This window comes from Scophthalmus maximus, chromosome 5, assembly GCF_022379125.1.
Source record: "Scophthalmus maximus strain ysfricsl-2021 chromosome 5, ASM2237912v1, whole genome shotgun sequence".
Classification (NCBI taxonomy): Eukaryota; Metazoa; Chordata; class Actinopteri; order Pleuronectiformes; family Scophthalmidae; genus Scophthalmus; species Scophthalmus maximus.
In genome coordinates this window covers 20138332-20160000 of record NC_061519.1, presented here as the reverse complement: position 1 = coordinate 20160000, position 21669 = coordinate 20138332, and the positions used below count along the sequence as shown (strand labels likewise).

At 42.7% G+C, this 21669-nt stretch overlaps 1 protein-coding gene across 4 annotated transcripts in view; it reads right to left on the bottom strand.

The window, feature by feature from the left end:
- mib1 (MIB E3 ubiquitin protein ligase 1) overlaps nt 1–21669 on the bottom strand; it is a 53441-nt gene that overhangs the window by 27091 nt on the left and 4681 nt on the right. For all 4 annotated transcript variants that reach the window (XM_035633746.2, XM_035633747.2, XM_035633744.2 and 1 more), the window contains exons 3-12: nt 20911–21040; nt 17361–17465; nt 16250–16316; nt 15543–15747; nt 14559–14742; nt 13224–13368; nt 12973–13106; nt 11269–11376; nt 10906–11103; nt 10579–10730 (exon numbers count right to left, since the gene is read on the bottom strand). In XM_035633746.2, coding sequence (XP_035489639.1) covers nt 10579–10730; nt 10906–11103; nt 11269–11376; nt 12973–13106; nt 13224–13368; nt 14559–14742; nt 15543–15747; nt 16250–16316; nt 17361–17465; nt 20911–21040 — 1428 coding nt within the window. The remainder of the gene's footprint in view (nt 1–10578; nt 10731–10905; nt 11104–11268; nt 11377–12972; nt 13107–13223; nt 13369–14558; nt 14743–15542; nt 15748–16249; nt 16317–17360; nt 17466–20910; nt 21041–21669) is intronic.

Below are 21669 nucleotides of genomic sequence, written 5' to 3'. Positions count from 1 at the left end.
GGGGGAGAGAGGTGGTGGGGAGGGTTGTTGGTGGGTGTGGGGTATAACCAGGACCAATCCACAAGTGCTGAGTGGGCATTAGCGCCTTCATGTGACCTATGGCCTGCCTCTGCGCCTAAAGCCCAAATCCTGCTCACAATAGTTTCCTGTTCCACTTGGATCACCCTCGTTTTCAAACATCAGCAACCGCTCCGGCTAGCCACTGGGGACACCGCTGACACACAAGAGAGGCAGGCGAGGGGGGTGGGGGGTACGTATCGGTCGAAGTGAGAGGTAGAAAAGGAGATGGTGGGGGTGAAATAAGAGAACGAGATGGCGGTGAGGGAGACGGACTGAAACAGAAGTGGGAGGAGAGAAGTGAAAATGTTTAGTGTGTCAGCGGGGCCATTCAGCTTATAGGTGCACCTCTGCTCCCCGGACACAGCAAACGGTCGTCATGCAGGATGAGGTGCACTCCTTACATCAAGGACTTTCTATCAAGGAGAAAACTCTTCTTTTCTTTGCTACTGTTTTTCCTTTTTTTTGCCCAACCCCTTAATCTCCCTTCTCAACTGTTTTTTCCTGGAAAGACAAAAAGACGACCACTTTCTAACTGCCGTAAAGAAAAAAGAAGGGAGGGGAGCTGTATATTCCTCCCCCTGACCCTCCTGGTTTCTCCCAGCTGTTTGGAGGACAGTGGGGGTCACTGTAACAGTCGACTATGGTATGGACTGCAAAACTTTTGCTCTGTTCAGGGGCGGGGGGACAGGCTGTTCAGCCCTACATGGCAACCAAAGGAAAGCCTTGAGTGTTGAACTGAATTTACACTCAAAGTCACCTTACGGTGCAGACTACCATACTTGGGAGAGAGAGAACGGTGAGGAGAAACGTTCTGCTCCCAACTTCCTGACCTTGGCGAAAGGTGAGACAATTTCATACCTACGATTACCTCCTTGGTGTACATACTTCTTTATGTACCCATATGAACATATGATAGCTATGGAATGTAAAGAAGTATGTATTCTTGGTGAGGTGCGAGTCCTCGTTCTGGGAAAAATTATGTCGGACAGCACTGTCTGATGACATGTCTGCGCTTTGCAAAATTGTTATTATGCCTGTGATCACGGTGTGAGAGAAAAATAGCAAGCGATGTGAAGAGAGAGAAGGAGGAAAAAGGAGAGGGAGAGAGGGAGCGCGAGCACGAATGTGAGTGGTAAGGCTCATACATTAGCTATACTGTCTCTGGGCAGCCTCACTGCAGCAATAATCGCTGTAGGGAACTTACTGCTTTCTCAATTTGGCTGACTTGGCCAATAAAAATCTCTCATCCAAGATATGCCGACAATTGAATCCAACAATTCATTGGACAATTATGTGAGTTAGATATCAATCTAGTTTTTGGGGCTTGCTTTGAGCAGCAGCATGAGTTGAGCCACCTACACCAGCTATGGGCAAATAGTTGCCTTGTGGCATTGCCATATGAACAGGGTCTCTTTTCTTTATTGGGCAATTTTACTGCATTACAGCCCTTGAAATTCAGCCAGTGGCAACTTAGCAACAACTTCGGCGAGCAGCGAGCGGTATGCTGAAGCCGCTCCTGACCATTAATACCATAATCTTTTCCAATATGGCTCAAAGGGAAAAAGAAAGCAAGGTGATGACGACCAAAACTCAATTTTTTTTTTTACATGCAACTGAAAGAGCAGGAAATAGTTGCTGAGAAGGCAGAATGAAGAGGCACTGTGCTGCTGCCACAATCCGGCTCTATGCTACTGCTGTATCATATGGCTTCCGTGTTAACAATCTTGTGTGTTTAACTATGGCTGCCCTCCCTTTATGCCGCTGCCCTTATCCGCACCCCCGCCCCACATCAACCCGGCTGCCCCCGTGCTCCCCTCCCTTCCCCTGATTCTTGCTCTCATTGTTCACGTTTGCTATGCTTGCCAAATGCTTTGCTGGGCCGCATGGCAGTCAGATTAGACCATCAAAAAGTGACAATGCAGGATCAGGGTCAACTCTGGCCCGTCAGCTGATTCCAATTGTCGACAGCTTCAAACAAAATAAAAGGCAACAGAATATGGACAGAGGCACAGAGAGAAATGAAGCCCGGGGGGGGGGGGGGGGGGGGGCCAGTTTGCACGGCGAGCTATTCATATCTAGCACTTTCACCTATTCTGACCCTCTCTATGGCCTGTGCCTGGATCATAGACAAGGCCTGTACCAGTTTTAGCACAGGCCGGCACCTCTTTAAACCGCATACATGCAAATTAACTGCTCTCCGAGAGGTAATTTCTCCACTGCATTTTGACTCCTGCTTGAAAAAGCACATGGAAGAAATTATAAAAATAGTAATTGGTAATTATAACCAAGAAATTAACTAACCAGTGGGTTAACACAACTAAATATGAATCCGTAAAGGTAATTTATCTTTCATCACAGAAAATCTTGTAAGGACGATCTATGATTCTGTGAAACTAAAATACCTACAGTATCTGCTTATATAAAGTCCTCCTTCTTCAAATTAGAATTCCCCCCTCCTAAATGTCACTGAATGCTGTTCGTAGCTGCAGGCTGGATTGTATCCATGCCATCAAAATTTCTCCTGCAGTGGAGTAATAAAAAAAAGCATACACATGCCAGTCTAGTACGACAGCTCTCTTCTACTGGAACACAAGACAGTTCATTTATGAACTGACTGATTAACCAAGATTAGGGCTGACTTGCTCGATTTCTAACAATATCTTACAATAGGCGATGTCCATGACAACAACAGCGGAAAATTAGCACTTCTTTTAACTGAGTTGACTGACACAACATTTGGGGTGTAAACAACACCAAAAAAGCCAGTAATTCCTGAATTCTCTGAAAAAATACCATTTGATCTATGAAGAAGAAGAAAAAAAAGTCCTGCTCAAATGTTCTCAGGCGTCAAATTCGCAACATTTTACACAAAGCTAAATTGATGAGTTAGGATTCTCTAATAGCTGCTAAAAGCGATCTGATCAGTTTATAATGATTCTACATTAAAGGGAGACAGCAGAGAAAAGGTCACCTTTTCCAGATGTAAAACAAAGAAATTCTATTTGGGGAAAAAAAGAATGAAGCTTCATTTTTAGTCTCCAGTTCTTTCAGTTTTTGGTTTTTTTGCCGCCATTCACACCCATCTGCATGACATTTCATCTGTCAAGGCGTAAGAGGCGTGTAAGAGTGAATGGCTTGCACTTCATGTTTCTCCCAGGCCCTCAATAGCACTGACCTGCTGTCTGAGTGACAAACACAGCAGATGCTGACATTATCAAAAGCTCAGAGCCTGTCGTCCCCCCTTGCTTTTGCCCTGTTATGGCCCTTAGACGAGGTGAGCAGCCCGGCCACCTGACTCTGAGTGACAGTGTGTGTGTGTGTGTGTGTGTGTGTGTGTGTGTGTGTGTGTGTGTGTGTGTGTGTGTGTGTGTGTGTGTGTGTGTGTGTGTGTGTGTGTGTGTGCGTGTGCGTGCATGTGTGTAAGTGAGCAAGCATGAATGTGCATGTGTTTGTTACAAATAGACCTGCCTCTGGTGTGTCATATCAACCTAGCCCCATTCTGACCTCCATCCTGTCTACAAGCAGTGCTGTATATCCCTCAGCTGTCGCCGGCCACTCCAAAAGCCTCTTCTGTGCCTTACCCGGAAAAAACTATTATAACAGCTGACTATGTTTCAAATCCATCTTTAAAGAAATAGTGTCAAGCAACCTTTTTGAGTTTAACTAGAAAGTATTGAAGGCTGTAAATAGGCAGAATAAACATTACTTTACCGTATCCTGATTTAGAGATTGAGCTTCTTTTTGAGACGCAACAAAGGTGTTTAAAGACATTGAATGTTTTGCAACAGAAATAAAAGAAATATTTTGCAGCAGTAAAATTTAAAAGAAAAACTAGATGAAAGGGGATTGGCTAAAATATTGGAAAGGTGGTTTGAAATAGCCAAACTAATTCAGTTATCTTACAAATGACTATAACTGCCATATGCTTAGTCACACAAGCAAATACTAAAACACAATCAGTGTTCTTTATGTGGCTGCTACTGTGATCATTTATGTATTAGCACAAGGTGGATTTTTAGTAGAAAATGTTACAATAGCGCACCACTGTAGAGGCCTGAAAGAGACATAATATAATCTGCCCTCAGTCACTGTTCAAACACCAACTTCTACACGACAAATCAGTCTCCAGGTCTTAAATGACTGGTTTAAATTAATGTTGTGACTTGACGCCCCAGAGTGCTACAGTAGGAGTGTGAGTGAAAGAGCTTGTGTGTGTGGCTATGCCCCTGCATTTGTCTGTCGGCCGCCTCGGTGACCGGAGTAGCGGCGCGCTTGCAGCAGGGCCCATCTGTCACAGCCTGTAATTGCTTCATGACTCCAGGACATTTGACTCAAGTGCACTGCCACAGATTATTATTATCCTTTTTCTGGGGGAACAATTTCTCGCACTCTCTGGGAAGGGGGGCAAGCATAAAACTTAAAAAGATAGCGAGGAGGATAAATAGGCTGCCTGGGAGGCAGCAAAGGAGAACGTTAGGTAAGGTTGATCGACTGTACCCGTGTGTTATTGGTGGTGGTGGTGGTAAGTGGGGTGTGGTGCGCTGAATGTACCCGTGTGTCATGCAGAGCGGGTGAAGGTGAGCAGACAAGAGAAAACGCAGCAGAGAGAAAGGGAGCACCGCTGTTCATTTCAACAAGCAGGTCGACTTCTCAGATTGTAATAAGATGTTCATAAGGTTGTTGCTCTGGCCTTTTCTGGAAGAAAACTTCACTGCAGTCAAGTCTTGGAGACAATTCACTTGACTTCAGCGACTCCCGTGTCGGCCGCTGAGACAGTGATTCCAAAATGCTTTGCTAAAGCTGGTAAAATGGAACCAAATCACCTCTTGAATGGATTTGGTCCCCTTCAACCAGCTGTAGCTATACATTGATGACTACAGGAGATCCTTTTTCGCTGAGAGGCCTTCAACACAATCGCCCTGACGACAGCAGGCCACTTCTCCACGATGACTTGGCTTATGGCTTTCCTCTACCGACAACATCTGGGGTGTTCAGTGAATGTGATGTTTAATGCTGAATCTGTCTCCTTTTTGACTAATAAAGAAACCAATGGCAACTTTGAAAACTTTGGTATGGTCCCCTTTTCCTGAGTGTTGCCTCTCTGACTGTACAGGGATTGATATTCTGACCACGCTATCAATGGCTGTTTATAAAAATAGCAGGGGGGGGGTAGACTGTGTGCGCTATTTCAGAAACACAGCACTCACACGTCTGTGTGAGAATGTGCGGCTGTCTTGCTGAGACAACTCCTGAGCTCACTGTCACTAGATGGTAACAGCCAATTACTACGTAGGTGGGAATAGGCAAAGGGGACGAAAAAACACACCAAAGGAGACAGTTAATGTAGCTCAGCGGGGATACAACGGTACTGTACAGGGTTCTAAAAAAAAAATCAAGAAACAGACACAAAGAAAAGGGCAAGATATAGTTGTTACAGTACACACAAACGCACACTTAAACACTTTGGTCTCCTTCCCCTGGAGCCTTCTGCTATGATGTTGGACAAGCTGGGGTAGATGAGAGCCAGATGCTCTGGAGGACAGGAGCCGAGCGTACAAATCACAGGAGCAGACATCTGCTGCTGCAGAGCAAACAGGCAGAGAGGAAGAAACAAAACTTCCTTCTCACAGTCTCCCCCAACCTTTCATCCTTCTCTATTTTCTCTTTTTATAACTTCCTAATTTGGTGCCTAATGCCACGCCAAACCGACAATATACAACATCACCACAGAAACACAGAAAATCAATCTAAAAAAGCTGAAAGCTCATCTAATTGGTCTAATTACTCAAATCGATTTGAGTGGTTCGTATAACACGCAGAGATTGACTATCAGATTTGGTGTAAATAGCTTTTTATTCTCAATCTCTAGTGTTTTAAAAAGTGTTTTCATTGGACCAATAACCATGAAATCTATTTGGGTAATGTGAGAGGCACGAGCTTACTCAATCACAGTAGTCTGACTTGATTAGCCTTGTCTGAAATGAGCGAGAGAGAGAGAGGTTGAAAAAATTCAATAAACGGCAGCCACGGTGAACGTGTGAATGTAGCAGCGAACCAATAGAAATGCCACTGACCAATTTCATGGATTTATCTCCACTGCCCTTAACATTATTTCCTATCTTTTAGTGATCCCCTTTTCGAATACTACCATTATGGTGCCGCCTATTAGTTCTGACATTGTACTGGGAATAATAGCATTTTGGGTATTTGCCTGTATGTCGCCATGTTAAAATAAAGCTACATGGGAAAGGTAGGAGGGCAAATAATACAGGGAGGTGACACGTAAAAGGGTACAAACCGCCGCTGCAGGGCTTGTTTGGAGATCGTTTATGAGTCATGGGCTATTAATCCTATTGTTTACAGTATTGTAGCAGCTACTGGCTTCGAGCAGCCCGAGGGAAAGACACAAGAGACGAGCCAGGCTCTCCTCGCAGGCTAGGGTTGCAGTAAACACACACACACACACACACACACACACATACACACACACACACACTCACACACGATGTGGATGTCCGAGGAAATCCTTGCCCCGAACACAGTTACTGCTGGTTATACCAGCACTTTCAATTTACTAGCAATTGTAAAACTTAACAACAAGGTCTAATTTATAAGGGGAAAGCCCTTTACACTCTGTAGCGGGCGAGTGTGTGAGTAATGAACAAGGTGAGACTGTAAAACTCCCCGGTTCCTCCCGCACCCCTGTTGGTAGAGTTGATTTGTCTCAGTATTTGGGACTCCACGTTGAAAGATTCATCTGTCACCCACAGGGTTCCTTCTGTGTATCTTCCTCAATCTTCTCTCCACTGTCTGGAAGACCCACCCGCACTCTGAAAATACACTGCCACATCACACACACACACACACCAGGGACTCTGACACACTCTCTACTTGAACGCATAAAGCAAACATTTGATGTCAATTAACTTGCATCACTAACAAAGAGAAAGCATAAAAGAACAAAGTGGAAGCTATTTTATCCTTGTTGTGTCGTTAGTGTGTTGATGACAAACTACACATTAGACGTCGGCGCTGGTGCTCAATCTAAACAAGAGGAGACAGAGCTGAGCCCGTTCTTCAATTCAAGTTACGATCAGGAAACAATAGTAACATCAATCATTATCCAGAAAGGCCCAGTGGTCATTCTCTTTGTCTGAGGAGCTTCTGAGTAGCTTTCCAACTCCAAGCACTTCTTCACGACAATCATCAAGCCAATTTTTTTTTTCTTCAGAAATGTGATTCTAATGTAGGAAATCCTCTAAGCGCTCGCTCGAAACACCTGCCTCTCCACTAAAAAACACACCAGACGAGGTACTTTCACTTCAACCTAGGGAGAGATTTTCGAGGGCTTTAGGACTTGTGGACTGTCTCCCTGATATTGCAGGAGCTTGAGCGTGAAATAAAAGTAAATGGGCAGACTGGAGAAGGCGACATATATCTTCGTTTCTGTGAAGGCAAGGGGACGCAGGTTGGACCAAAGAAAGCAATGCGCGCGCGATCGCACACACACACACACACACGACAGAGGTCCTGATAAAATACTGTAATCCGGGTAGAGATGGCTACAGAAACCCAGTACTGGGGATAAATCATGAAGCTCTGACATTATTGGTTCTGCTCTCGGTACTACAGAAATTAAGAAAATGCATTTTCCTATAGCTACATAAAAGAAGGAATGCAAAAAGAAGAGAGAGGGTGTGAGGGGTGGGGGTAGCTCTCACTCAACCTGCAACACACACACAAACACACATACGCTACCCTGCTCCTGGTGACATTGGCGGAGAGAACAAAATGTTCAAAAGTGTGGTTACACTTCACCAGAGTCGTTATTGCCAAAAGTGCGACATGGGCGGAAAACACAAGAAATCTGTGGGATCTGTCCTACAAGCTCATCCCATTCAGGAGGGTTAGGCACAGTTTAGCTCATAGTTCTTCCGCTGTCGCCCCAGGTATGTTATTTATGTTAGAAGCCCGCAGCCCACACACAGAGTTAAACTTGATTATACAAACATGGACGGGATGATTAAAAGTAGTCGTTAGCCAGCTGATTGTTGCGGGCGCGTTCATAAATTCAATCTGAAATGGTCAGAGCATTATCTGAAGTTTCGTTAACAGATTCAGATCGCTGATTTAGTGATTTGGGGGCTGCAGGCAAATGATACACACACACACACACACACTCACACATATAAACATACAAATATATGCACGTTAGTAGTGCTGTTAAAATCTTAATAATACCCATCTTTAACTCTAGTACTTTTGGCTTCCAGAACAAGTCCTACAACACAGCAGCCTTCTACTCTTATATTCTCAATCCTGGTTTTCAAATTGACCACCCATTGTAATTTTATATTAATAATTAGAATATTCAAGATAACACGTTTGTTTGAACTCTGTCATTTAGTGACCTTCCCTACACATAATTACTTTTATTCATTAAAGTTTAAAAGCTGTGAAATAAAAGACAGAACACAGAGCAGCCTTGTAATCGTGTTTTCCTCTCAGACAACAGAGTCGGCTCGGACTGCTGACCATAGTGTCTGTGTGTGTGTGTGTATGTGATTTGTATTTATTGATGATGTAATGGGTATAATTTGAAAAATATTCAACATGCAGATTGTAATCAGGTAGACGTACATCTATATAATTACTTTTAATTATAGAATTTCAGGGATCATCAACTCTGGAACTGGCTGCCAAAGGGGATGGGACAAACTACTTTAGTGATTTACTGCAAATTGAATTATCTTATATTCTGGATATTATATATTATATATTTCTTCACATTCGCTGCTGTCCAGACTTTGACATTATTGTAATTTCATACTGGCTATCCTTCTGGTTTATTCCTTTTCTAATTATTTTTTTTGTAAAGCACTGTATTTCTTTAAAGACCCAAGACCCAAAAACTGTACACTACTTACATTTTACTGGAGATTAATTATGTGTCTTGTTTTAGCCTTAATAAACAATATTTAGTGTTTCTTTCTGTTATTCTTCATGTCTAAGTCAATCAAATCCAAAATATTTGATAAGTGTGCGTACAGGAAACAGGCCCAGGCCTATTCTGCAGTGCATCAGAGGTGGAGGGCCTGGCCAAGCTTGTGGCAGGTGGCAGGTGTTCAAGAGAACTATGACCTCAATTCCATGTGTCCTCATGCCAACGGAGTGAAAGCCAGTGAAGGGGAATGACATTTAGCCTGGGATAACCATGCTCATGAGCAAACATACACAACGTACACGCCCAAATCGCTCCGCAAGAGAGGCAACTGTTAACTTTGGTAGAAATCGCTCGAGTTTCTGCGTCTGACCCTTTGAATGTCAGTTTCCATCACCTTAAGAGGCCGTGTATGATCAATCTGACAGAGACGGCTTCCTGTCTGAGCCATCTTAAATATGCTCATGGTTGAGCGACAAGAATTAAACAGCCAAAGAGCGGCGCAGCATACTGCTGCAGCCTGAAATAGCAATGACCAAGGACAAGATGTGCTGCTGCTGCTGCTGCTGAATATGAAGCATGGGCCAGCCGCTCCGGGCCAGCCTCTGCTCACGGCACACAGCGATGGACAAGCGTAACAGTAAAAGAAACATCAAATGAACTTCAAGGACTATTAGCCACACTAATAAAAAAAAGACAACACAAGACAGATGCTTTCAGGGCCTCAAAGGTAGTGTAACGTCAGTTTGAGACCATACCATCTGTTGGGGAGATGAAGCCTATAGGCCTGTTTCAGACTTCAATCAGTGTCAGACGAAATGGAGATGCCAAAAATGAAGCTTATAGGTGGATAAAATATGCAAAGTGAGGTGGTGGAATTATTAATATTTTACTTTTAATCAAATTTAAACCACCTTCATACTTAAGTGGAATCTGTGGAACAAATATCCACATCAGGAGGTCCGTTCATTTTATCCTGTGAATGAACCGAGTGTATTTTCTAATGTAGACCTGCGGGCGATGAGCCTACATCTTTCATTCCAACAGAGGATGATTAAGTGATGGATTAGTAGTCGCAGATTAGTGCTTCTGCCATGGCCTCTGTCCTTTAGCTGCTAAGAAGCAGAATATGAAGTCTAGCTGATCTAGTTCAGTTTTGACAAATACTTTCAAAAGATATATTCGGCAATGATGCTCTCACATTCCCTTCTCGGTGAAGATAATGCAATTTCAGTTGTGCTGCAGTGAATATTCAATACTCAATGTTAAATAAGCTGACCAAGATGAGCACTGAACAAGTTTGTCCGGCGCCCATTCACTATTAGGGAAGACAATCCCTACAAATTGATCTTGATGTTTGAAGCTCAATTTTTAATACTTTTTAATTATATCTCACACCTCTTTCTCAAAATCTATTAATTGAGTGTGCAGATGATAGAAGAAAAGTTCAGCATTAGAGAATCTAATGTATACGTTATGCTGCAAGCATTCAGCTTCCACAGATTCCCCTCAAACTTTGCTCTGCTTCCATGAAGGCTCGTGGCGGCGAAGTGAGTGGGAACTTGAACGTCTCATACCTGGGGTTTCCTCGCAGGGCAGCGTGATGCAAGGCGTTGAATCCGTTATTGTTTGTGATGGTGACATCCGCGCCGGCCTCCAGCAGCACCGACAGCATGTCGTCTCTCTTCTTGCTTATGGCATCGTGCAGGGGAGTGTCACCCTCCGAATCCTGAATGGAAAACCGTGGGTCACTCACGACTTTTTGACTTATCCAAATGACCTATCCAATAATGTCTCATAACAAACAGTAGCAGCCACACATGAAATGTACAAAAACTTTCCTGCAATATCAATTTGTGTCAAAACGATTCTCTAAAAGGTAAATATGACATGGTGGCAGGTACCTGGAGGCTAGGGTGGCAGCCAAATTCCAGCAGGGTTTTGACCACCTGCAGGTGGCCTTTGTTGACAGCTATGTGTAATGGAGTCTGCCTTCGCTTGTTCCTGGCGTTCAGGTCGGCACCACCCCTCTGCAGCACCTCAATGACGGAGCCCTCATCGCCAAAGGCTGCATGGTGCACCGCCCGGTCTCCATCTTTGTCCTGAGAACAGTACACACCCGCAAAGTGACTAAGTGCCGTGTCTGTGACTGGATTCTCACCTTTTGCTATAAAGTGTGACTTTCACAAAGATTAGGACAAACATGGATTAGAGAGGAGCAGCATTATTAATATTTTTTATTTCACTTTTTCCCAAACTGTACCAACCTCAGCCTCCAGGTCCACATTGTGTTTAAGCAGCAACTTCAGGACATCCACGTGACCATTCTGACTGGCCGCCTGCATTGCAGTGTGTCCAGCACACTGCCCATTCACCTGCAAACAGATCAAGAGCCAGAGTGAGAATATGGGTGCATGACAATGTCATGTTTCATGTTTCGTGTTTAGATCTGCATGCACTGAATGCGCTGATCACCTGAGGGGCTAAGATGTTGGTGAAGGTGTGATTAAGCTCCTGTATGTGTGGATGTGGATGTGGGTGTGCGTGTGCGGCTGTGCGTGCATGTTTCATCACCAACTGCAGCACTGCAAAAACTCAGGGCATAAATATTAATGTGGACTCCTTTGGGAGTCTCGAGACATCTCTTGTCCTGGCAGGCGGATCACTTGGCCGGGCTCAGTGTGCTCAGCTTTAAGCAAATAATTCCACTGAAAGGCAGTAGGGCATCTGGCCAGCCTTCGCCAAACACACACACATGCAACACACACACATGCAACACACACACATGCAACACACACACACACACACACACACACACACACACACACACACACACACACACACACACACACACACACACACACACACACACACACACACACACACACACACACACACACACACACACACACACACACACACACACACGCTTGCACGCATTTGCACACAAACACACGCACACTCTCTCTTGCTCTGTTAAGACAGTATTGCAGACTTATAACTCATAACCTGAAAGAGTGTTTTCCCTGGCCTGTAGCGTGTGTCAGAACACAGTGTACAACCATGTGGGGGTTTGTGGATCCCCACTTCATTCTGAGAGTGAATTGGGTCTGTGCTGCAGTGCACACCAATGGTCCTCGGTGCCTCCTCTGGGCCCGGCCTTAATGCTTTTCAGATAGAGAGAGGTGCAGGAGTGGGAGGATCTCAGAACCCTTTCCTAGGAGACGCTCAGCCTCCTCAATATGCTGAGAGCAGAGCAGAGCACAGCCAGGGGCATTCCTACGGCTGGCTACCGAACATCCATACCGTTATGGTACAGACCGGATTGCTTAGATGCCTTAGCAAATCTCATTAGTGTCAACAAGCATGCAGCAGGTAATCAGGTACCAAGATCCAATAATGCTGGCGATTGGCCAGTTAAATATATTGTAGGGAAAACTTAAAGTTGTCATATTATGCTTTTCTGGTTTTCTCTTTCCTGTAGAGTGACATGTGTGTAAAAGGTCTGTCAAGTTTGTACTAAAGAGTTCATCTCTCCCACAGACAGTGGAGTGCAGGAAAAAACTAACAACTTAATTGCATTAATAGCTTTTTTTAACCAGCTGAAGCCTAATGGTGAGGGGGTGTGACATCTCCGACAATCATTTCATTAGACATATAATGCATATTTTGACATAACAACATGCAAGCTTTTTCTTCTTTGTGAAACTCCTGGGGCAGAAAAATAAAACTGTAATATGTGATGTAATTTTCGTTTTGTTAAGATGGATTTTATAAAAGTAAAGTGGTATTGAAAATATATTATTAAGGTACTGCCAAGTTATTTGTAATTCAACATTGTGCACAGTCCCCAGTCCTGGACATTCCAGCATGTACTCAAATCTACTGTACATGTTTATTGGCAAAATTATTTGGTGTTTATCAAAAACTCATCTGCTCATACAAAAATACAGAAATGCTTGGGCACTCACGTCCACATCCGGTCTCTTGAGAATGTCCTCCACCTTGGCCAGGTCTCCATTGGCTGCTGCCTTAACGAGCTCCTCGTTGATGTCTCCGGACTCCTGCGTCTCAAACAGTTTCTTCAGCAACTGAGATAGACGCTCTGACCAAACAAGGGGAAAACATCAGACAGTGTTTTAGTGTGAGAGTCAGAGAAGACAGCAACGGGGACAAAGAACTAAGATGGCCGTCTGTCAGCTGCGCTTTTTTTAATACATACCTCCAGAGGCGTTGCTGACAGCAGAGCCAGAGGGGGCGATCTTGGTGACAGCAGCAGGATTGTATGTCCACGAAGTTCCACAGACCTCGACCTTCAGGTCACTGTCAGAGTAGATTTGCTGCACACGGCCCACCTTTCCTAAGGTCTGTTGATAAATGGTGCAACAAACTCATTGGTATATGGAGGGTTGTTGTCTTTGGGCTATGTTTCGTGTAATGGTGTCTTTAAGTGGAGAGAGATTGTGAGGTGGAAAGAAAGGATAAAGTGGAAAAACAAATACCAGCTCAACAAAGCAATTGTCCTACTTGGAACAGAAACAAAGCTTGTGGTAAACATAAAAAAATTGACAGAAGGGAAAAAAAGAAATTAAAACTGTATTTCATTATTCAGAAGGACATTCTCTTGCACGAGAAAGAAGATGGAGATATAAAAGGAAGAGAATCTTCTACTTGCTAGACTATTCCTCATCTATACAGGCAATACAGAGAGGACACAGCAAAATGGTTTCCAATTTTGAATCATATCATCTTGATCCTGGCTATATGAGAAAGAGGCCTTTTTATCTGTCGAGCTGGGTCTGGGGCTCTCCTGGAGGATGCCATCAATAATGGGGACTGTTGCAGCAGAAGCAACAGCGGGCGGCAAACAGCCGTGGTTAGTGATCAGAGCCACAACCCATCTCTGGGTTTTAAGGCTCATTAGCTAGTGAGGGGGGCAGTTTGGCAGGGACAAGTGGCATATTGGAGAAGACTGGCATTACATAACCTGAGGCACGCCAGGAGGCAATGAATGAACTCCATAATAAGAGAAGAATAACGTCTTGTTGAGACAGGAAAAAAGATAATTAAATAAAAGTGGCAGCACAAACAGCAGTAGACTCATTTTAAGGAGTAAGAATTCTGTCTCTGCATGTTAATAATACTGCAGCGTGTCTTGAAAGAAAATGAGGGACGGGCAAGTCTGAGGGGAATAGAAGAAAATTACACAGACAAATGAATTGAGCCTAATTAACAGAAGGTTCTTGCATATAAATGTTGTGCCTGTGATGAATTCAAAGACACTGTTCTGATTTAAAAAGGAAAATATGCCAATAAAATATCTAATATTGTCAGAGGTACAGGTTGTTACACAGATTTCACTCATCAGGTTTAAATTAAATTAGATTTGATGATATTTTGTTATTCACAGGACCTTAGAGCCGCAGTCCAGTAAAATCAGACCACCATCGTGTTGCTGAAATTTGACACACTGTTTTAACATTAAATTTAGATTGCCTTTTAATTTAATGTTAAAAAATAAATTGTTTTTACAATTGCACAAATCACAAACTCTTACAGGCAGCATGGCTTCAGCCCACTCTCCATGGCCTCTCTGTAGCAGCTTGATGTGGTCAATGTCGTAGCAAATCTGGACCAGGTCTCCCACCAGGAACTGGGAGCTGCCTCCCTCTGCCCCGGCTGCAACTTCACCGCTGCGCACCACATTGGCCTTTGTCAGCACAGCTGGGTTGAACGTCCATCTGAGAATACAGAAATGAATGTGTTAAAGTAGTCTGACCGCCATTGGCCGCGTGTCTCACGCAGCATTCTGTTCCCCCTTCTGCAGTCTGTGTGTTGCCGTTTTGAAATCCCCTTCTGCTACGTGAAAAAGGCAACGGCAACCACTAAGCAACCTTAACTCTAAAAATTGTGAGCTTTTATTCAGTGAAAGGTTATACTTCAATTACAAGACAAAAACTATTTTGCAGGGGCACCTTTGCTACACCCTGAGCTTAGCACCACCCAAAACAGTTGTGATTGGTTTAAATAAATAAAATCAAGCTGAAGCATTTTTGTTTTCCTGTAGCAGAATGACAATGGTTGCAGCAAAACAATTTTTTCAACCCTGACGCAGTGCTGTGGAAAATTAGGTTTGACTATGCAAGGCTGGCATTAAATCAAGACTAATTAAACACAATTCATAAAACCAGGTAAATTATATAGTATATTTGAGAATATGCAATATACAGTTAAGTGGGTTAGGATTAAAAAAAAATATCACAAGCTGTGCGATAACATTTTTATAAACAAATATATATGGCTGAAAATTAGGAGAATGTAGATATTTTATTCTTTTCTAAACATCAGTGGTAGTAGTAGTGCAAACTATATTTTTATGGTTGGTATGGTAAGAGTTGTGGGAAAGTGTTCTTCTGGCTAAGATGAGATGCAAAGGGATAAAACTTGATATTAACTTGAAACTAAGCTGAAGAGATGGTTTCATTGATCTCAGTCACTGGGATGAAATAAAAAAAACGGAGCCCGTCTTTTGAGGACCCACCTGTTCCCACTGGGGTACTGCACCACGATGTCGTGATCCTCATCGATGCCACACACTGTGCCAGTGGTGGTGAGGGTCTCGAACATGCCGTCAGTCCAGCCACCGTGGCCATGTTGGAGGGACTGGACAATCTCTAGGTCTAAGTCAATGTTGACCAGGTCTCCAATCTGAAGACCTCCAGGATTCCTGTTGCCATTCTGCTCCCCTGGGGGATAAAGGTAAAGATGAGTCTATTAGTAATAAAACAGCATTAGTAAAAGTGTACTGAAAACTGTCTACACGTGGTTTAAAACTGAAGTAAAGGGAGACAATTTTTTTCATTTTAGATAAATGCAGTTTGATAAACCTGAGAAAAGAAACATTATAAGTACTAATGCTGAAGCAAATTGCAGAACTTGGACTACTTGGACTACCTTTCAAAAGTGCTGCAATCTATGAATAATCACACCATTACACCGAATGAGAGACTTCCACCGCAGTGCCGAATCTAGAGAGACACAATTAATTCCTGGAATTCCTGGAATACTGTAAATGCATGACCTGAGCTTGAAACTGTTTGTTCTGCAGCCAGGTATCTGGCTAGTGCTGCCATCTAGTGGTCCGGACAAGATTAACTAACACGTAAAACTCCCCCTAATGTCCTTGAATTCACTGCACCAGAATGGTAGGTGAGAGAAGTGGTGCAACAATGACGGTGGCTTACTTACCCAGAACAGGACAGTGGTCTCTGTAAAACGAGCCTCCTTTGGCATCCTGGACACATTTCAGGTCCGACTGGGAGAGAAATGAGGGAAGGGGTGAGACAAATACCCAGGGTGATTCCATTAGATGAGGGGCACGATCAGGAATAATGAAGCTGAGAATTTACACACGTTCAGCCTCCAGCGAAAGCGTAGTTGACTAGAATACCAACAATATGAGTGCCCTGAGGGTAAGGCAGGACAATGAAAAGACTAGCTACTACGGAGGGACAGCGTCATATCATTTGTGATGACTCAGATATGCGGCCACTGTGGCAGATTTGGAGGGCAGAGATGAACACGAGGCAGCGCAAACAATACTCTGAAACAACACTCTTGACAAATTAAAAAACTCAGGTCTATTCTACTGTATCCAGTCCACAGGACAAGTTTTATCTTCGGATGCTTTGAGCATAAAAGCAGACATTACAAAACCGGAAATGCTGCATTTGGAACATTCAGTACAAAAAGCTTTGTCTTTGTTTAGAAGATTTGCCCAGTGTTTTAATAAGAAACAAAGGCAAAATAAAACAGACGCGACGTGGGGTCTAATCCATGATTAATCTGATCCAGAGGCAGATGCCATCTACCTTCCTCTCAACCTATTAGAATAACAACAGACAAATCTGTTATGCAACCGAGAAGCCTGATTGGCCTCTTTCAAAAAAAAAAGCGAGGGCAGTCTCCACCAATGAGAAGGATGCCTTTCATTTGAGACGCGCGTGTCGCCGCGCCGGCACCCTCCTCTAAAGTTGACCTCCATGTTCACTCTCTCCCCCCCTAAAACGCAGGAGGGACAGATTGCCTTTATCATGCAGATACCTTCCTCTTCCAGCTGCCTGTACAATGGCACCTTACTCATGCTGGCTGCGTGGCTCTCACAAAGGGCCTGGCAGCAAAAGAAAGAGCTGCAGCCCTGCGGCCAAACACAAAAGCCTCCTGACAGCTGATCTTTTGTTAGACTCTTGTGTGTTTAGGCGTGTGTGAGTGACTGTGTGTTTGTGTGTGTGTGTGTGTGTGTGTGTGTGTGCGTGTGTGTGTGTGTGTCAGAGGGTCAGATGGGGAAGTTTTTGCTCACCATTCCCTCAAATCCAACTCTGTACAGGTTCTTGGCCCCATTGTCCCACAATACGTAGGCAGCGCTGTGAGGGCTGGCTGCACTCCAGTCCTGGATCTCCGTCACCTGTTGAGGAGCAGAGATGAGAAACGAAACAGGAGTCGTCAGGAGACGACATATTCCAAAGCAAATCATTTGAACAGACAATACTATTGATTTTGGCCAACTCAAACTTGTTGCCATGGAAATACAGAAAAAAATTACCAAAAGGCAAGACCTCACAACCAGATTCACATTAGAGTAAAGTTTCCGGGAAAAAATCTATATGGTTTTTGAGCTTTACTCTTGAAACAAGAACTAAGTCCAACATGTTGCCTGGGAACTAGAGAAAAAATAAACATTTCATAAAACCCAAAATATCCAAAGGCACCCCTTCACAAACTGATAAGCATATTTGTGAAATCTCTGTCTGATCCCTGTTGGAAACCATCTTTTATCTCTCACCGGCTGAGCGAAGGTTGAACAACAGAACAGAGTGACGTAAGGATCCAGTGGCGAAGCTCAAAGACAAGGAGACATCCGCTAACACAGAAGTTGAATTTGGCTCCTCTAGATGAAGCTTCTGATTGGCTTCTGGTCATGTTAAGAGTACCGATTTGCAGTATCAGCTTTTTGTTTGTTTTGGTGACATGTTTATGAGAGCAAACGTCACTGGCAAGTTGGCGTAGTACTGTAAATCTATATATAGTGTCAGATGGTCTGTGTGATCATGCATCATCATTGCTTTTTTTTTTTCATCAAGGAAAGTTTTATTCCATATCTGAAGTGGGTAATATACCTGAGGTTTAAATCTCACTACACTGCATTCTAAAGGCCAATACTGAATATTTAGCTGTTTTACTTTTTTTCCCCACAAATTGTAAATAATTTTGCACACCACAACAATTTAACTCGTGTGATTTGTAATCGGCAGCTAAATGAATCGCCAAAGATTTTGATAATCGATTAATCGGTTCCAGTTTTTAATGGAAAAAGTCAAAATGAAAAGTTAAAGATATCTGATTCCAGCCTGTTAGATGTGAATATTTTATGGTTTCTCTGCTATTCTATAACTGTAAACTGAATATCTTTGGAAAAAACAAAACAATTTCTAACTATTTATGGACCAAACGACTAATCAATTAATCAAGAAAATAATCAACAGATTATTCTATAATGAAAATAATGGTTAGTTGGAGCCCTTGTTTGTTTGCAGAGACGAGACAAGCAGAGCAGAGCACATACCTCCGCCACGGCTAACGCCCTATCTCACCATGTTGAAGATAGTGAAACAGACAAGGCAAATAGCTTCTCTCCTTTATTCTCCTTTGTCTTTTTTAAGTTAAAGTTAAAGTTAAAGTTTTACTAAAACCCCGGTCCTCACCTTGTCTCTAATGTAGCCCTCAACTTGTGCATGTAGTTTAAATTGTTAATAACAACCAAAAGCAGCCAAACCAAAAACATTTGCTCCAACATTTTTACACAGGTTTTCTGGGGGATATAGTACCTGTACTGCATTATGATTAAATACTTTACGTGACTTTTCTAGTAAGAACCAGTTCACGGCTTTTATCTAAAAGCTTTTGCAGGGAGCTGAAGAAAATGATAGGTTAAAGGGACAAGTAAGCAATGAGCTATGGCTAAGCGACGGCAAAATCTATTCACATTTGGAAGATACGGTCAAGGTTTTCACACAAGACAATTCCCTTTCCATTACGAACTGCACAACAGTTTCATAACATTGAGTAAGTGTCAAGAGAAAAGCTTTAGTGGAGTAAATGAATTCTTTGATTAAAAGATGTGCCTTAAGTAAATACAGAAATCAAATTGTTAAATTATTTTCAGGAACCCCTCCAGATGTAATTGATTAATGGGCCTCGGGAGATAATATTCATGCTAAACTAACACAACATCGAGGCTGCAGGACATGTAATAGCAGTTTTCTGGAGAGCATATTGCTTACAGCATCATAAAACAGTAATGAGATATGCCATTAAATAACACTGCAAAATGAAGTCTTAAATTGCCTGGAGGGACTCTTAAATTGAATATTCTGGGGTCTGGACCAGAGTCAAAATAAAAAGCCCTTTTATTGCACAGTTACAGTATAAATCCACATAAGAGTGTGCATTACTCACTAATGAGGTATTTAAGTCAGGAATAACCTGCAGCAAGGCTGTTTGTAGTCCCAGTAAAGATGAATAAGAATCCGTGAAAGGAAATGAAGGAATAATGGTTTATTAGTGACACATTCTACCTTTTCTTACTTTCACTTCTGTACAAATTTAAGTCTTCTGATAATTTTCCAAAACACTGAAAACAATATTTTGGAATCATTGTGTGGAGAAAAAAACCCAATCGCAACACATTCTCTTGAGAATAGGGAAGTCAGAAATGATTCTACACAGCAGCCTATGACAGGACTGTTTGTCAAAGCTGTTCAAGTTTGACTTTTTAAGTCTTTTATTTTATTTGAAAATAATTTTTAAAACCACAACAAATCAATACATTTTCAAATTAATTATTATTTAAAACTCCACACTAAACTAAATTAGTATCAATTTATTGAATAATCAAATTGATAATGGACAAGATGCTTAATTTGGATAATGTATGGATTATACATAAATAAAAATAATTCCCTTATACATACAAAGAATGCAGAACTATAGATGTGATGTAGTTAGGATTATTTCAGGGCCATAGAAACATTAACGCCCAGGCTTTACAAGAATTAACGGTTCGTGCATTCTTTTGTCTTTTTTATACACACACACACACACACACACACACACACACACACACACACACACACACACACACACACACACACACACACACACACACACACACACACACACACACACACACACACACACACACACACACACACACACACACACACACACACACACACACACACACACACACACACACACACACTAAAAACATGTTGAGTCAGGCAGTGCCCTTCCTGTTTTGTCCGAGGCTCCGGGGCACATTACAAAACAAATCATATCCTGAGATGCAACCTTTTCTTTAACGTGGTCAGGTGTGGTCATGCTCCCTTCAGTGACACACGTGGTTCTAATTGCCTCTGGCAGGCCCCCCGATCCTTCCCCACCTCGGGGGATTTATTATCCACTTAAGTGTGCAGCTTTGAAATAAAGTTGAGACAAGTTTGGTCGTATTTTTTAAACAGCACCTTTCAGCAGCACATGTCTTGTCAACTACAGACAACTCTAAGCTAGTAGGACACCAACAAGCTCTCGGGTTATATGAAAAATTATTTAAAAAACAAAAAAAAAAATAGGTGACAAAGCAGAGTAGCAAAGATAAAATATTTGCCTTGGCCTAACTGTGTGTCTGACTAAGCAGTCGCATATTCATGTTCACATCTCCCAGCGCCTGCAGATTAATTGGACAGTGCTTGCTGTTGAACATTTCAAAATATCTGCAGGTTTTATCTTGAGGAGCAAATAAATGGAGCGAAACAGAATTACAGGCTCTACCGTCTCGGCTGGTACTCTACCTTTCCTCTCCTCCCGTTGCCTCCATCCTGGTCCTCCCACTGCCAGTCCACTCCTCTCACCACCCGACCACCAGTGAAGATCCCTCTGGCGGTGATTTTCTTTGACTTGCGGCGTGACTCCAAAAGTACTCTGCTCAGATGAAAAAGTTTAAAAAACAGAGAAACGATTATTTTCATTTGGGCTATGAGCTTTAGTCGCTTATATGACAGTGTCACAGACAAAGCACTCAGCAGCAGGTGTTTACAAGCAAATCTGAATTGCTGAGGGGATGTGCCTGCTCCACAATAACTTTTTAATTAAACAGATTAAAAGTTGTCCCCTTGTCACCCTCCCGCATTCTACTTTGTGTCCTTAACTGCCCTTACCAGTGTGTTTACTCTTGTGAAGTTTTGGGTGAAAGTTTCTGTCAAAGGGGACGTGGTTTCCAAAAAAGAATAAATCTGACTGTGAACACAGGGAAATACCTGCGTCTAGTCCCTGGCAATCATTAGAACTGTTTCTGCATTGGGGAATTGAGAGTTGAGAGCAACGCCGATGTTTCCCCTATAATTGTACCTGACAGGCTGCCAGACCAACGACAAACTCCAACAACAAACAATTTTTTAAATAACGAAACATAACAAAATTATGCCAACAAAATAATTAAAAAATAACGCCAAATATCCATTAATCTTGTTATCAATAACCATTTGGGTTTGGGCATTGTTTTCAATTAGAAGGACGTTTCTGGCTCACTGCTTTTGCTTTTCTGAGCACCG